Raw genomic sequence first — 18,203 nt, 5'->3', positions numbered from 1 at the left:
ACAGAAAACTCTGCAGGGAAAAACATTGGACATCAGCATGTTGCCAAAGTCATAGCGGGGGTGACTGGGTCAAAATGTTCTGCCATGATTTCAATTATTAATTCAGTTTAAATTCTCTCCCGAGATATCCAGATTGAGTAATTAAGATGATATATGTTACTGTGAAAAGGTTACTTTCCAGTGAAGAAGACACTTTATGTAACTGCTGCATAATTGACTAAGTTGTTTATATATCAGTATGTAAAAGTAAGTTTGTGCTTTCTGGAGTCAATTAAAAAACAAAGTAATTTGAATCTCTAACACTAGAGGGCGATCAGTAGCTTTACCCAATATTCATGTGTTCTGCAGCTTGCTTGCCACTTTACCTTGTCAAGGGTAAAAAGGCCATATCAGACCAGCCCTACATCTGTTTAATTTGGGCCATGCCTGACCTGTACATGCTCTGCATACATTATAGCTACAGTACTGTATGGTGCATGACAGCATAAACTGGAAGCTTATTATGAAGGATTTACCACAACATTACATACAGAATCAATGTCTCTGGGATTTACTCTGTGGAGAGATCATGCTGGAGACAGGAACATTTCCCAGTTCCATTGGATTACATGGCTCTGTCTATGTCTCTCTGTATAACACTTAATCAAATGTACAAGCTGAAAGCAAAGCACAACTTTACAAACTGTTCATCCTAATTATTTGCTTTCCACTGCCGCCTGTAGAGCCAAAACTGTAAAAGCTACCGACACCAAAAACATGCAGGCAGTGTACGTGAAAAAAAAACGTTTTGATACTACTAATGCTTTCACACTACAACCATATTTGCATAAATCGCAATGCATTTCAAAGGCCATAGAATGGGAAAACTTTAAGCTGGAAATGCCATTCAAACTGTAAAACATGCAGACTGGTCTGGAATTGTGTGCTTGTACACAGCCTTTTTATACCATTTATACTTTTTGAAATGTAACCATTTTAAATGTGCATAAAAGCTCCATAGGTTTGAATGGGAAGTATTTGGATTCACCACTTCTCTTGAACCATTAAAGCTAACAACACCAAAATAACTTTAAAACGTGCAGACTGGCACTGGTACTGTATTGTTGCTTAAAAAAAAAAAATTATACTACGTATACTTTTCACACTACAACCATATTTGCATAAATCCAAATGTATTTCAGGTGCCATAGACTTGAATGGGACAAATTCCGGTTTCTACTAGTCTTCAATCGTTTATGCTACAAAATGGCCTTCAAACTTTCAAACGTGCAGACTGGTTGGTGGGTGCTGAGCAATGTTCCCTCTAATTCTTTCGGCAGTGAGCAAATTTCAGGTCTGCTGAGCGCAAACTTGAACGTTGTGAAAACTCTGTGCATCTTCTGTTTACTGTGAACACTGAGGCTGTACCATCTTTAAGTTACAGTTTTGACAGTGGCCAAGTAGGCTACTGTGGCTATTTGATCATAATGTAGGCCTACCAGAGTGGCCTACCATCAAGAACAATGGAGATAAATGCATCCCTTCACATTTTAATATGGAAATAGTTGTTATATCATTCAACCTACAGTAGCAGCAAATGTGTGGTGTTCAATGTATGCCTACATTCCATGAGAGTTTTGAGGAAAAAAAACATGAAGGGCTTGATATTAACCTGTGTATCCACTTGTCAGACAAGGAGGTAACTGAAAATGTGTTGCTTGATGCAAGAAACCACTTTACAAAATAAAATGCATTATTATTCCCATACCATTATTACAGAGAATCAAACAACTGATGCTACCCTCTGCCTACTGTCTATTATTATTATTTTTTTGATCCTTTATTTTTTGGGGGGTGGGGGGGGGTCGATCAGCTTTAATATTGCAGATAGATTGTAACTTCAATCAATGTAATTGTCTGCATCACTTCCAAACCCCCACATGTTTTTTTTTCTCGCGCAAATATATACAGTTGAAGTCGGAAGTTTACATACACTTAGGTTGGAGTCATTAAAACTCGTTTTTCAACCACTCCACAAATTTCTTGTTAACAAACTATAGTTTTGCCAAGTCGGTTAGGACATCTACTTTGTGCATGACACAAGTAATTATTCCAACAATTGTTTACGGACAGATTATTTCACTTATAATTCACTGTATCACAATTCCAGTGGGTCAGAAGTTCACATACACTAAGTTGACTGTGCCTTTAAACAGCTTGGAAAATTCCAGAAAATGATGTCATGGCTTTAGAAGCTTCTGATAGGCTAATTAACATCATTTGAGTCAATTGGTGGTGTACCTGTGGATGTATTTCAAGGCCTACCTTCAAACTCAGTGCCTCTTTGCTTGACATCATGGGAAAATCCAAAGAAATCAGCCAAGACCTCAGAAAAAAAATTGTAGACCTCCACAAGTCTGGTTCATCCTTGGGAGTGATTTCCAAATGCCTGAAGGTACCACGTTCATCTGTACAAACAATAGCATGCAAGTATAAACACCATGGGACCACGCAGCCGTCATACCTCTCAGGAAGGAGACGCGTTCTGTCTCCTGGAGATGAACGTACTTTGGTGCAAATCAATCCCAGAACAACAGCAAATGACCTTGTGAAGATGCTGGAGGAAACAGGTACAAAAGTATCTATATCCACAGTAAAACGAGTCCTATATCGACATAACCTGAAAGGCTGCTCAGCAAGGAAGAAGCCACTGCTCCAAAACCGCCATAAAAAAGCCAGACTACGGTTTGCAACTGCACATGGGGACAAAGATCGTACTCTTTGGAGAAATGTCCTCTGGTCTGATGAAACAAAAATATAACTGTTTGGCCATAATGACCATCGTTATGTTTGGAGGAAAAAGGGGGTGGCTTGCAAGCCAAAGAACACCATCCCAACCGTGAAGCACGGGGGTGGCAGCATCATGCTGTGGGGGTGCTTAGCTGCAGGAGGGACTGGTGCACTTCACAAAATAGATGGCATCATGAGGAAGGAAAATTATGTGGATATATTGAAGCAACATCTCAAGACATCAGTCAGGAAGTTAAAGCTTGGTCGCAAATGGGTCTTCCAAATGGACAATGACCCCAAGCATACTTCCAAAGTTGTGGCAAATGGCTTAAGGACAACAAAGTCAAGGTATTGGAGTGGCCATCACAAAGCCCTGACCTCAATCCGATAGAAAATTTGTGGGCAGAACTGAAAAAGCGTGTGCGAGCAAGGAGGCCTACAAACCTGACTCAGTTACACCAGCTCTGTCAGGAGGAATGGGCCAAAATTCACCCAACTTATTGTGGGAAGCTTGTGGAAGGCTACCCAAAACGTTTGACCCAAGTTAAACAACTTAAAGGCAATGCTACCAAATACTAATTGAGTGTATGTAAACTTCTGACCCACTGGGAATGTGATGAAAGAAATAAAAGCTGAAATAAATCATTCTCTCTACTATTATTCTGACATTTAACATTCTTAAAATAAAGTGGTGATCCTAACTGACCTAAGACAGGGAATTTTTACTAGGATTAAATGTCAGGAATTGTGAAAAACTGAGTTTAAATGTATTTGGCTAAGGTGTATGTAAACGTCTGACTTCAACTGTATACATACACATACATATACAGATACATACATATAAATACATATACATACATATATACAGCTCTGGAAAAAATTAAGAGACCACTGCATAATTTCTCTGGTTTTACTATTTATAGGTATGTGTTTGGGTAAAAATAACATTTTTGTTTTATTCTATAAACTACTGACAACATTTCTCCCAAATTCCAAATAAAAATATTGTCATTTAGAGCATTTATTAGCAGAAAATTACAACTGGTCAAAATAACAAAAAAGATGCAGTGTTGTCAGACCTCGAATAATGCAAAGAAAATACGTTCATGTTCATTTTTAAACAACACAATACTAATGTTTTAACTTAGGAAGAGTTCAGAAATCAATATTTGGTGGAATAACCCTGATTTTCAATCACAGCTTTCATGCGTCTTGGCATGCTCTCCACCAGTCTTTCACATTGATGTTGGGTGACTTTATGCCACTCCTGGCGCAAAAATTCAAGCAGCTCGGCTTTGTTTGATGGCTTGTGACCATCCATCTTCCTCTTGATCACATTCCAGAAGTTTTCAATGGGGTTCAGGTCTGGAGATTGGGCTGGCCATGACAGGGTCTTGATCTGGTGGTCCTCCATCCACACCTTGATTGACCTGGCTGTGTGGCATGGCGCATTGTCCAATCCTCAGAGTTGGGGAACAATGTCAGAGCAAAAGGAAGTACGTTTTCTTTTAGGACAACCTTGTACTTGGCTTGATTCATGCGTCCTTCACAAAGACAAATCTGCCCGATTCCAGCCTTGCTGAAGCACCCCCAGATCACCGACCCTCCACCAAATTTCACAGTGGGTGCGAGACGCTGTGGCTTGTAGGCCTCTCCAGGTCTCCGTCTAACCATTAGACGACCAGGTGTTGGGCAAAGCTGAAAATTGGACTCATCAGAGAAGATGACCTTACTCCAGTCCTCTACGGTCCAATCCTTATGGTCTTTTGCAAACCTCAGCCTGGCTCTTCTTTGCTTCTCATTGATGAAGGGCTTTTTTCTAGCTTTGCACGACTTCAGCCCTGCCCCTAGGAGCCTGTTTCGAACCGTCCTCGCCGTGCACTTCACCCCAGCTGCCGTTTTCCATTATTTTTGTAGGTCACTTGATGTCATCCTTCAGTTGTTGAGAGACATTCGAATGAGTTGGCGGTCATCCTGGTCAGTAGAGAGTCGTTTTCGCCCTCTGCCGGTCTGTAGCTTTGTTGTCCCCAATGTCTGCTGCTTGACCTTGTTCTTATGAACCGCCGTCTTTGAAATTTTAAGGATGGAAGCAACCTGACGCTCACTGTATCCCTCTGCCAGTAAAGCCAGAATTGAACCCTTCTTTTCCTCACTCAAAACTTTCCTTTTCAACTCTCAATAGTTATTTTTTTATTAATATTACTTTTGTGGTACTATTAGCACTGTTTTTGCCATCCAGCTGGTCCTATTGCAAGAGGATAGTGATGACCACAGCAGTGGTTTTTTATACTTTTCCTCATTAAATAAGATTTGATTCATGTGATCACCTAATCAGTTCCTAATTCAGTAGAATGAGGTGTGCCTGTGTTGGAATTCAACAGACACTGGAATGGAATGGCTGTCATACTCTCCACCAGTCATTTCCTCCCCTACCCTGGACGACGCTGGGCCAATTGTGCGCCACCCCATGGGTCTCGGGTAAGCTTGGCGTCGGGTAAGTTTGGCTTTATACATAGCTTGGGCTTTGTCGAGTAAGGCTTAAACTATGTATTTAGATTGTAGTTAGGTATTGTAGGTAGGTATCGTGGGTTGTTGTATGTAATTATTGTAGGTTAGTACTGTATTCGGCGGTGCCGGGTGTAGCACGAAGCTAGCTAGCTAGCTAACTCACCACCTGGACTAGCTGGCGAGTAGCTATTAGCAACGGTATAGTTGTCTCACGCCTGAGAGTGCTTGTAATTACGCCAGCTGGCTGCCTACAATAATTACATACAAGAACTGCCTACCATTCAGCTGTTTTCTAACCTCATTGTCTGAACCGTTAACGTTAGGTAGCAAGTGGCTACTGTGCTTGAAATTTAGCTAGCTTGTTGCTACCTGGATAGCGACTAGTAAACAATAGCTGGAATGACCGAGCGAACAGACGCGAACTGGCTGAGTCAATTCAGTGGCTAGCTTTGCACTTGGCTAGCTAACAGTAGCTGCTAGGGGTAAGTCATAACCTACACTTGTGTTTTGTTCTTTACATATTGAATAGCCCGAGTCGTTCAAGGAATTCGGGACATGGGTGACTAGTTAACGTTAGTTTGGCTCTCTTTGTGTTCGTGCCGTGAAAGGAGGGGTTCTTCTTTGTCTGAAAGCAATGGCTAGCTAGTTTGCTAACTATCCTAGCTAACTAACTGGCTGAATAAGTTGACGACGGACTCGCTCAAGCTGTCGGGACTAACCCACAACGTTAGACACGGACACGAACGATCTGCTTGCGTGTTGTTACACTGGTGGTTTGTTGTGGCTGAGTATTGGCGCTAAACCGTGTTGTTGGAGACCGGCATGCTAGCTGGCTGTGGCGTCTTATGACGAGGTGCCCGGACGTTTTTCACGGAATAATACTGCACCTAGTTAGCTAGCTGAATAAACTAAGTTAGTCTATTCCTAGAAAACATTGAACCGCTGTAGTTTACAACAATTATAGTTTCTGAGGTGGAAGTTGGGAGAGTTATATTTGGTGAGGGAGGCCCCGCTCTCTCCTTTCCCAGATGTTTAGTTCATTTCATTCCGATCTCCTCTGCATTATTGTAGCCATCTGCTGCAGCCTGTCAACTATGCCTCTGCCTATCCCTGTTCTCTCCTCTCCGCACAGGCTACACAAACGCCTCACACCGCGTGGCTGCTGCCTCTCTAACCTTGTGGTCCCTGCACGCACGACCCACGTGGAGTTCCAGGTCTCAGGCAGCCTCTGGAACTGCCATTCTGCTGCCAACAAGGCAGAGTTCATCTCAGCATATGCTACCCTCCAGTCCCTCGACTTCTTGGCGCTGACGGAAACATGGATTACCACTGAAAACATTGCTACTCCTGCTGCTCTCTCCTCGTCTGACCATGTGTTCTCGCATACCCCGAGAGCATCTGGTCAGCGGGGTGGTGGCACAGGAATCCTCATCTCTCCCAAGTGGACATTCTCAATTTTTCCCCTGACCCATCTGTCTATCTCCTCATTTGAATTCCATGCTGTCACAGTCACTAGCCCATTTAAGCTTAATATCCTTGTCATCTATCGCCCTCCAGGTTCCCTTGGAGAGTTCATCAATGAGCTTGACGCCTTGATAAGTTCCTTTCCTGAGGATGGCTCACCCCTCACAGTTCTGGGGGATTTCAACCTCCCTACGTCTACATTTGACTCATTTCTCTCTGCCTCCTTCTTTCCACTCCTCTCCTCTTTTGACCTCACCCTCTCACCGTCCCCCCTACTCACAAGGCAGGCAATACGCTTGACCTCATCTTCACTAGATGCTGTTCTTCTACTAACCTCACTGCAACTCCCCTCCAAGTCTCCGACCACTACTTTGTATCTCTCCCTCTCCTCCAACACTACTCACTCTGCCCCTACACAGATGGTAATGCGCCGTCGCAACCTTCGCTCTCTCTCTCCCGCTACTCTCTCCTCTTCCATCCTATCATCTCTTCCCTCTGCTCAAGCCTTCTCCCTCCAATCTCCTGATTCTGCCTCCTCAACCCTCCTCTCCTCCCTTTCTGCATCCTTTGACTCTCTATGTCCCCTATCCTCCCGGCCGGCTCGGTCCTCCCCTCCAGCTCCGTGGCTTGATGACTCATTGCGAGCTCACAGAACAGGGCTCCGGGCAGCCGAGCGGAAATGGAAGAAAACTAGACTCCCTGCGGACCTGGCATCTTTTCACTCCCTCCTCTCTACATTCTCTTCATCTGTTTCTGCTGCTAAGGCCACTTTCTACCACTCTAAATTCCAAGCATCCGCCTCTAACCCTAGGAGGCTCTTTGCCACATTCTCCTCCCTGCTGAATCCCCCTCCTCCCTCTCTGTGGATGACTTCGTCAACCATTTTGAAAAGAAGGTTGACGACATCCGATCCTCGTTTGTTAAGTCAAATGACACTGCTGGTCCTGCTCACACTGCCCTACCCTATGCTTTCACTTCTTTCTCCCCTCTCTCTCCAGATAAAATCTTGCGACTTGTGACGGCAGGCCGCCCAACAACCTGCCCGCTTGACCCTATCCCCTCCTCTCTTCTCCAGACCATCTCCGGTGACCTTCTCCCTTACCTCACCTCGCTGATCAACTCATCCTTGACCGCTGGCTATGTCCCTTCCGTCTTCAAGAGAGCGAGAGTTGCACCCCTTCTCAAAAAACCAACACTCGATCCCTCTGATGTCGACAACTACAGACCAGTATCCCTTCTTTCTTTTCTCTCCAAAACTATTGAGCGTGCCGTCTTTAGCCAACTCTCTTGCTATCTCTCTCAGAATTACCTTCTTGATCCAAACCAGTCAGGTTTCAAGACTGGTCATTCAACTGAGACTGCTCTTCTCTGTGTCACGGAGGCTCTCCGCACTGCTAAAGCTAACTCTCTCTCCTCTGCTCTTGTCCTTCTAGACCTGTCTGCTGCCTTTGATACTGTGAACCATCAGATCCTCCTCTCCACCCTCTCCGAGCTGGGCATCTCCGGCGCGGCTCACTCTTGGATTGCGTCCTACCTGACCGGTCGCTCCTACCAAGTGGCGTGGCGAGAAGCTGTCTCCGCACCACGTGCTCTCACCACTGGTGTCCCCCAGGGCTCAGTTCTAGGCCCTCTCCTATTCTCGCTATACACCAAGTCACTTGGCACTGTCATATCCTCACATGGCCTCTCCTATCATTGCTACGCTGACGACACACAACTAATCTTCTCCTTTCCCCCTTCTGATAACCAGGTGAATGCACCAGGTGACATCTCTGCATGTCTGGCAGACATATCAGTATGGATGACGGATCACCACCTCAAGCTGAACCTCGGCAAGACGGAGCTGCTCTCCCCCCCCAAAAAAAACACAATAAAAAAAAAAAAACAAGTGGTTATCCCACTGGCTATAAGGTGAATGCACCTATTTGTAAGTAGCTCTGGATAAGAGCGTCTGCTAAATGACGTAAATGTAAATGTAAATGTAATGTAGAGATGCTGATTCAAGAAAAATTAGCAGTGGTCTCTTAATTCTTTCCACAGCTGTATACATATCCGTTTAAAAAATATATTTCCCTTTATTACTTTCCAACCCCACCACCCCTTCCCTAATTTAGTAAACTAGTGAACAACAACGCTTAGGCCTTCCATCTTATACATACTATATACATTTTATGGACACAGTCCACTGCCTACTGTCTGCTTATTCAAGACCGTCTCAAAATACAACACTGCCCCTTTAAGACATAAAAAAAAGCTCTTTACCTGAATCACTTTTCAAAGAGGGCTAGAAATGCACACATTTTGTGCTCTTGTAGGAAGCAACCCCTCCCCCATTATTGACAAGAAATTAGCTATAACTGGGCTAATAACTCACTAACTAGCAAAGAATATGAACTAATGTGCACAGATGGCTACATGCAGCTTTCGATTTGATCTCAAAACAAGCAGTTCTACTCACGACGCTCATACTGTAAACACAGTCCAGTTCAAAGTGAATGGCACAGATCCATATATGGCAATGCCTATTTGCATATAGGCCTACTGCAGCTCTGATTGGTTATGGCGCACCAGTCTGTGTAGAGTATGGGCCTGAGTCTTGCATGCAATGCAATAGAATCCTACTCCAATGCGCTCTGCCTACAAGAAAATCCCTTGCATAGTTTGTTTTGTTTCGGTATGTTACATTAAAAGTGGCTAATATTGCATTGATTCGAGCACAATTCTCACAGTAGAGCGAAACGTTGATAGTGTTAACTAAAGGGGAAAACTCTAGAAAGTTGAGTGACGTTCAATCTCGTGCTTCTCTGCGTGGGCTGATATTTCTTCTTCGCGGCAGTCCGAGGGGAGCTGCGTGTCCGCGTACGAGCACAGCTTAGAGGGAACATTGGTGCTGAGTGAGGTTCAGTTTCTTGTGGCGGGTGAGAGGGCAGGGTGTAACTATAGCAACTCACCGCTGAGCCATGTAGCGTCGGGGTCATGCACATGAAGATCTCCTCCAAAGATGTCCTCGATGGTGACTTTCTTTTTGAGGGCAAGGCTATCATCTGCAACTACCAGTGGAATATATCAAGAAAACAAAATAATGGAAGAAGACATAATTAATAAGTTACAGCAATATGATCCTGTTACAGTTCAATTCTCATTCACATGACTTACCTGTAACTAAAAAAGGGATCTGACCATCTTTGTTATCTGGTTGCTGTCAGTCAGTCAGTACTCTGACATAGTAATACGTTTACAGTCTGCCTTTGTGACTTGAGCAGCCTTCAGCTGCAGGGAAGTGCATTTTCCATTTCTAAAAAACATTTATATTTTTTTAATTCTCCTGCAACAAGTTGCCTGAGGGGTCGTAAAAACAGGCCAGGAAACATCTGGCAGAGTCTGACTATTACATGCTGTTTCTGTCTCTGGAGATAGTAGGACTTCCAGCAGCAATTCCCAATTCACTGGCACAGCAATTACGGAGAGGTTACAAAGGAGAAATAGACACTTGGCCCAGGGTAGCTCTCTATTGATCCACCAGCATTGATTTACTGCAGCCTGGACAGTTTTTCAGGCAGCCATAACTCCCTCTACCCCCAGCTACACAATCCCTTCTGCAGTTGACAGCAAAACTGAAGACCAGACAGGGTAGACAACAGAGGTAAAGGGTTGAGTTATATAGAGATGGTAGTGTGTGTGTGTGTGTGTGCCTTTCAACCCCATATGCCCACGGTCTGGGAGCTATACAGTCAGTGCCTTTGCAAATCTATACTTTTGCAAATTCTCTTCATCTTTGCTAAATGACCATGGAGAGGGACTCATTCCCAACATGAGGAAAATAGCACCTCTGATGCACTGCCAATTATACAAATGACTAGAGCTAGTGCTGCATAATAATATCCATTAAACGACACTGAATGGCGTTATACATTAAATACTCATTACCTTGCGAGAGGATGACCTCACCTCGTCTCTGTGAAAAACCAATATGCAATCTCCAAGCTGACACATCTCACCATCAACTTCTCTACTCCTGGCTGTCTATGAATGAATGGGCTTATGAATTGAAATTACCCACTGGGCTGTCTGCTAGCAAGGCCAATTGTAATCCCTCTCAATCTAACTAGAAGTTTTCATTTGGCGGCCTGACTCAGGTATGAGTATGACTTGATTTAAAGGGGCAATCTGCAGTTGCTACATCTATTTTTGGACTTATACATTAATGATATGTACCCGTTGATTCCTGAAGAATATAACTGATAAATGCCTCATGAGCTTAGTTCAACTGTCGTACCCCACCAGAACCCAAAATATAAGCTTGTTTTACTACAATGTTTTTATACAAAGTAAATGTAAACAAACACTGCATAGCCTCAAAACATGATCAAAACGATCATTTTCATATCATGGCTGGTCAGTCCTTGCATCCATAGCTCTGTCTATGTATTTGAGAGTGGTTACATTTCTCCAGACCCATCCTGCAGCTTTTTAGCTAAACAGTGGCTGGGAGTCGCTTTGTTATTGTTTCAACTGCTGATTGCCACTGTAACAACGTTTGCAGCTTCCTGCCTCTTCTGTCATACATCTTGACGGATGCTTACTAAATTTGTTTGGGAAGTGATGCTGTGTCTGCAGTGTTACGTATCTGATGTGTGTGTGGTGTAATCTAGCCAATTGTAATGGGTGTTTCTAAGTGTGTTTCTATTCTAATATAGCTGAGTGTGCTTGTGTTTTTACAGATGTAAGATCTTAATTTGATGTTTTTTACTTGTACTGTATTTGAGGTTTAAAAATACTTCTGAAGTTGGTAATTTACACTTTGAAATTTCAGACTTGATTTCCATTACGAAAAATGTGTCAGACCCTACAAAATGTCCATAAATTATAAACCACATAATAATTCACATTTCCTGTTGCTGCAGTATAATTGTTCCTGCTGTAGAAAACTAGCTCAAATTAAGAATAATCTGTAGGAGTATGTTGTGCTGTTTGTAGTGTACAGTAGCTGAGTGTAAAAGTGTATGCAGCTTTATGTGTTACGTACTTGGGGTGAGCACGATGACAGAGGTGACGATCAGAGACAAGATGATGCAGATGACCAGCAGGGCGATGACTATCCCCTTCCAGTTCCTCTGTGGAGGTGCACTGCCCACCAGGTCCTGCAACACAAACACACACACATTAGAGCTAATAGGGTCAATGGGGGGAAAGGAGGGGAGGCACTGACTGTTTGTGTTACTACTGCAGTACTCCTGAGATAGGCTCTCAGCCACAAAGCTGTTGAAAGAAACTAGTGGGAATCTAAGTGACAAAATAAGCTCTGAAGGTGGAAATGACAGGAAAAAACAAGAATACGCTGAAGACAGTTCCTTTTGTTAACATGTACTGCGTTGGGAGATCCAGAGAACCTGAGCACATCCCCAAAGTATTTCACCCGAGGCTTCTGCGATACCTTTACACAGTTCCCTTCCCACTCTCTCTGTATGACAGATCACTATACTGCAGCTTTTACAATCATCCTCTATTATGGTCTTACAGTAGCCCATGGTTCCTTACTCAGGAGGAGCCTCTGCATCTCTGTCTGTTGGACTGGTACTGTATGTGCTCCTATTTGAGACAACAGGAACAGAGAGTGAGCAAAATAATAAGCCTCTCCTCTTCTACAGGCAAAGCCAAACAGATGCTAGATGGTCTATCAACCCTATTACGCTAAACACATACAGTCAAATCCACATGACGTACAAAACCTAACTATACCCCTATGGTGGTGCAGTGGCTGTATCGGTTACCCAATAAGACTGCCAATCGAATGTACGCTGAAGCAGATACTTCACTGCACGGTTACACCATCTCATTTGCTCATATAAAAAGACCAGCATGATATTAGACACCCTATTCATTGATAGTTGTGGTAAACCAAAATGGAGATTGGTTCATGAGACAAGTGTGAGTGTCTTATAGGTGAATCAGGGTTAAGGGAAAGACTATCTGTTGGATTGCTACTATATCTGTTGGTATCCAAGGCTGATTCTAGCTTGGTTCCAGTTCTGAAAGTGCTTTAGTCAATTCCTCTGACTATCAAGGCATGACAACAGAGTTGGCTAAAGCACAGATATCGCAGAGATCTGGAAATAGGCTAGACGTTGTCATGCAGAGAGCCAGTACTCTTGGACCCTGCACAGTGTCTCGTCATTAGGGTCTATGTCTCTCTCCCCTCCACTGAGCTCTGAGCAGTGGCTGGAGCATAGCATGTCACCGTGGGCAGATAGAGATCAGGCTTAATTGGGAACAAGGCAATCAACAGCTCTGGATCAATATGGATCAGTGTTGCTCTGCATCTTTCCGTATGAGGCCATGGTGGTGGTAGTGACTCATGCATGTGTGTGTGTTAGGGTTGTCACGGTACAAGCATTGCGATACCACGATACCAGATTTACCTTGGCAGAAAAAAAGAACACGAAGCGACCAAACTCTAAGGTTCTTTAAAACCTTTATGTAAAATATTGTGTGCTATAGCTCTTAGGAAACTTTGCAGAATTTTGTTTTTTTATGTATTATTTATTACATTATTAGCTCAGAAAGTGTTTTGCATCATTACATACAGCCGGGAAAAACTATTGGATATCAGAGCGGCGGTAACTCACCAGCATTACGACCAGGAATACGACTTTCCCGAAGCAGATCCTTTGTTTGCTTTCCCCAGTGCAACTGACCTGATTCCAGTGGCTGACCCAAAACATCGCCGGCGGAGGAGAGGCACTTGGAGCGGCCTGCTTGTTCGACTTAGGAGGCACGCACACCACCCACCGCTTCCAAGTATTCTACTCGCTAATGTTCAGTCTTTGGTTAACAAGCTCGACGAACTACAGGCAAGGATTTCCTTCCAGAGAGACATCAAGGCCTGTAACATCCTCTGTTTCATGGAAACATGGATCTCTTGGGATATTCTGTCGGAATCGGTCCAGCCAGATGGGTTCTCAGTTCATCGCGCAGACAGGAATAAATATCTCTCCGGGAAGCAGAAGGGTGGAGGTGTGTGTTTCATGATTAACGACTATTGGTGTAATTGTAGTAACATAGAGGAACTCGAGTCCTTCTGTTCACCCGACCTAGAATATCTCACAATCAAATGCAGACCGTATTATCTCCCAAGATAATTTTCTTCAGTTATAGTCACGGCCGTGTATATCCCCCCTCAAGCCGATAACACGACGGCCCTCAAAGAACTTCACTGGATCTTATGCAAACTGGAAACCAAATATCCTGAGGCAGCATTTATTGTAGCCGGGGATTTTAACAAAGCAAATATGAGGACTAGGCTGCCGAAGTTCTATCAACATATCGACTGTTGTACTCGCGCTACTAAAATCCTCAACCATTGCTATTCGAACTTCCAGGATGGTTATAAGGCCCTCCCCCGCCCTCCTTTCGGCAAATCTGACCACGACTCCATTTTGCTTCTCCCTTCCTATAGGCAGAAACTCAAACAGGAAGTACCCGTGCGAAGGACTATTCAACGCTGGTCTGACCAATTGGAATCCACGCTTCAAGATTGTTTTGATCACCCGGACTGGGATATGTTCCGGGTAGCTTCTGAAAATAATTTAGACGTATACACTGAAACGGTGACTGAGTTTATCAGGAAGTGTATAGGTGATGTTGTGCCCACTGTGACTATTAAAACCTACCCTAACCAGAAACCGTGGATAGATGGCAGCATACGCACAAATCTGAAAGCGCGAACCACCACATTCAACCATGGCAAGGTAACTGGGAATATGGCAGAATACAAACAGTGTAGCTACTCACTCCGCAAGGCAATTAAACTGACAAAACATCAGTATAGAGACAAAGTGGAGTTGCAATTCAACGGTTCAGACACGAGACGTATGTGGCAGGGTCTACAGACAATCACGGACTACAAAAGTAAAACCAGCCACGTCGCCGACACCGACGCCTCGCTTCGAGACAAGCTAAACACCATCTTTGCCCGCAGTGCCACTGATGAGGCCCACTACCAATGACTGTGGCCTCTCCTTCTCCGTGGCTGATGTGATTAAGACATTTAAGCATGTTAACCCCCGCAAGGCTGCCAGCATCCCTAGCCGCGTCCTCAGAGCATGCGCAGACCAGCTGGCTGGTGTATTTACAGACATATTCAATCTCTCCCTTTCCCAGTCTGCTGTTCCCACATGCTTCAAGATGGCCACCATTGTTCCTGTACCCAAGAAAGCAAAGGTAACTGAACTAAATGACTATCGCCCTGTAGCACTCACCTCTGTCATCATCAAGTGCTTTGAGAGTCAAGGATCATATCACCTCTACCTTACCTGTCACCCTAGACCCACTCCAATTTGCATACCGCCCCAATAGATCCACAGACGATGCAATCGCCATCACACTGCACACTGCCCTATCCCATCTGGACAAGAGGAATACCTTTTTTAAGAATGCTGTTCATTGACTATAGCTCAGCATTCAACACCATAGTACCCTCCAAGCTCATCATTAAGCTCGAGGCCCTGGGTCTGAACCCCGCCCTGTGCAACTGGGTCCTGGACTTCCTGACGGGCCGCCCCCAGGTGGTGAAGGTAGGAAACAACATCTCCACTTCGCTGATCCTCAACACTGGGGCCCCACAAGGGTGCGTGCTCAGCCCCCTCCTGTACTCCCTGTTCCCCCATGACTGCGTGGCCAAGCATGCCTCCAACTCAATCATCAAGTTTGCAGACGACACAACAGTCGTAGGCTTGATTACCAACAATGACGAGACCGCCTACAGGGAGGAGGTGAGGGCTCTGGGAGTGTGGTGCAAGGAAAATAACCTCTCACTCAACATGAACAAAACAAAGGAGATGATCGTGGACTTTTGGAAACAGCAGAGGGTGCACCCCCCTATCCACATCGACGGGACTGCAGTGGAGAAGGTGGAACGCTTCAAGTTCCTTGGCGTACACATCACCGACAAACTGAAATGGTTCACCCACGCAGACAGTGTTGTGAAGAAGGCGCAACAGAGCCTCTTCAACCTCAGGAGGCTGAAGAAATTTGGCTTAGCACCTAAAACCCTCACAAACTTTTACAGATGCACAATTGAGAGCATCCTGTCGGGCTGTATCACCGCCTGGTACGGCAACTGCACCGCCCACAACCGCAGGGCTCTCCAGAGGGTGGTGCGGTCTGCCGAACGCATTACCTGGGGCAAACTACCCTCCCTCCAAGACACATACAGCACCAGATGTCACAGAAAGACCAAAAAGATCATCAAGGACATCAACCACCCGAGCCACTGCCTGTTCACCCCGCTATCATCCAGAAGTCGAGGTCAGTACAGGTGCATCAAAGCTGGGACCAAGAGAATGAAAAACAGCTTCTATCTCAAGGCCATCAGACTGTTAAATAGCCATCACTAGCACATTAGAGGCTGCTGCTGCCTATTGACATCACTGGCCACTTTAAGAAATGGAACACTATTCACTTTAATAATGTTTACATATCTTGCACTACTCATCTCATATGTATATACTGCATTCTATTTTATAATATTCTATGGTATCTTAGTCCATGCCGCTCTGTCATTGCTTGTCCATATATGTATATATTCTTAAATCCCATTCCTTACTAGTTTTGTGTGTATTGGGTATATGTTGCGAAATTGTTAGATATTACTTGTTAGATATTACTGCACTGTCGGAGCTAGAAGCACTAGCGTTTCGCTACACCCACTATAACATCTACTAAACATGTGTATGTGACAGATAAAAATTGATTTGATTTGATTTGAGTGACACCATAAGGCTGTTTTTCCCAACATTAGGACTGTTTTCCTCAAGAAATGAAAGGGCCATTTTTCAACCTCATATTCAGCCTCTCCACCAAACCAGTGTCTACATATGTGAAAACAGCACGTTTCTATGATCTGTAGTTAAAAAGATAAGAAGAAAGGGCCTAAAAAATGCTTCTCTGTGACATCACACGGTAGGATTAAAAGTAAAAAACTATGATCAGTGTTGGGGAGTAGTGAACTACATCAAATCAATTTGTATTTTTCACATGCGCCGAATAAAACAGGTGTAGACCTTACAGTGAAATGCTTACCTACAAGCCCTTAACCAACAATGCAGTTTTAAGAAAAATAAGTGTTAAGTTAAAAATAGATAAGTAAAAAATTAAATGTTTAAATAATTAAAGAGCAGCAGTAAAATAACAGTAGAGAGGCTATATACAGGGGGTACCGTTACAGAGTGTGGGGGCACAGGTTAGTTGAGGTAATTTAGGTAATATGTACATGTACACTACGAGTCAAAAGTTTGGACACACCTACTCATTCATTGGTTTTTCTTAATTTTTACTATTTTCTACATTGTATAATAATAGTGAAGACATCAAAACTATGAAATAACACATATGAAATCATGTAGTAAACAAAAAAGTGTTAAACAAATCAAAGTATATTTTATATTTTAAAATCTTTAAATAGCCACCGTTTGCCTTGATGACAGCTTTGCACACTCTTAGAATTCTCTCAACCAGCTTTACCTGGAATGCTTTTCCAACAGTCCTGAAGGAGTTCCCACATATGCTGAGCACTTGTTGGCTGCTTTTCCTTCACTCTGCCGTCCGACTCATCCCAAACCATCTCAATTCAGTTGAGGTCGGGGGATTGTGGAGGCCAGGTCATCTGATGCAGCACTCCATCACTCTCATTCTTGGTAAAATAGCCCTTACACAGCCTGGAGGTGTGTTGGGTCATGGTCCTGTTGAAAAACAAATTATAGTCCCACTAAGCCCAAACCAGATGTGATGGCGTATCGTTGTAGAATGCTGTGGTAGGCATGCTGGTTAAGTGTAACTTGAATTCTAAATAAATCGCAGACAGTGTCACCAGCAACGCACCCCCACACAATAACACCTCCTCCTCCATGCTTTACGGTGGGAAATACACATGCAGAGATAATCCGTTCACCCACACCGTGTCTCACAAAGACATGGCTGTTGGAACCAGAAATCTCAAATTTGGACTCCAGACCAAAGGACACATTTCCACCAGTCTATTGTCCATTGCTCGTATGTCTTGGCCCAAGCAGGTCTCTTCATATTATTGGTGTCCTTTATTAGTGGTTTCTTTGCAGCAATTCGACCATGAAGGCCTGATTCACACAGTCCCCTCTGAACAGTTGATATTGAGATGTGTCTGTTACTTGAACTCCGTAAAGCATTTATTTGGGCTGCAATTTTTTAGGCTGGTAACTCTAATGAACTTATCCTCTGCAGCAGAGTTAACTCTGGGTCTTCCATTCCTGTCGCGGTCCTCTTGAGAGCCAGTTTCATCATAGCGCTTGATGATTTTTGCGACTGCACTTGAAGAACCGTACATACAGTGGGGAAAAAAATGATTTAGTCAGCCACCAATTGTGCAAGTTCTGCCACTTAAAAAGATGAGAGAGGCCTGTAATTTTCATCATAGGTACACGTCAACT

At 43.9% G+C, this 18,203-nt stretch overlaps 1 protein-coding gene across 2 annotated transcripts in view; it reads right to left on the bottom strand.

Moving 5' to 3' along the window:
* The window catches only part of LOC121580980 (dipeptidyl aminopeptidase-like protein 6), a 146,036-nt gene that overhangs the window by 42,606 nt on the left and 85,227 nt on the right, over window positions 1-18,203 (bottom strand). For both annotated transcript variants that reach the window (XM_041896235.2, XM_041896236.2), the window contains exons 2-3: window positions 11,768-11,882; window positions 9,693-9,791 (exon numbers count right to left, since the gene is read on the bottom strand). In XM_041896235.2, the coding sequence (XP_041752169.2) occupies window positions 9,693-9,791; window positions 11,768-11,882 (214 nt within the window). The remainder of the gene's footprint in view (window positions 1-9,692; window positions 9,792-11,767; window positions 11,883-18,203) is intronic.

This window comes from Coregonus clupeaformis, chromosome 14, assembly GCF_020615455.1.
Source record: "Coregonus clupeaformis isolate EN_2021a chromosome 14, ASM2061545v1, whole genome shotgun sequence".
NCBI classification, from domain to species: Eukaryota; Metazoa; Chordata; class Actinopteri; order Salmoniformes; family Salmonidae; genus Coregonus; species Coregonus clupeaformis.
Note: the sequence above shows the minus strand (reverse complement) of the source record. Positions and strands in the feature narration are given on the sequence as shown.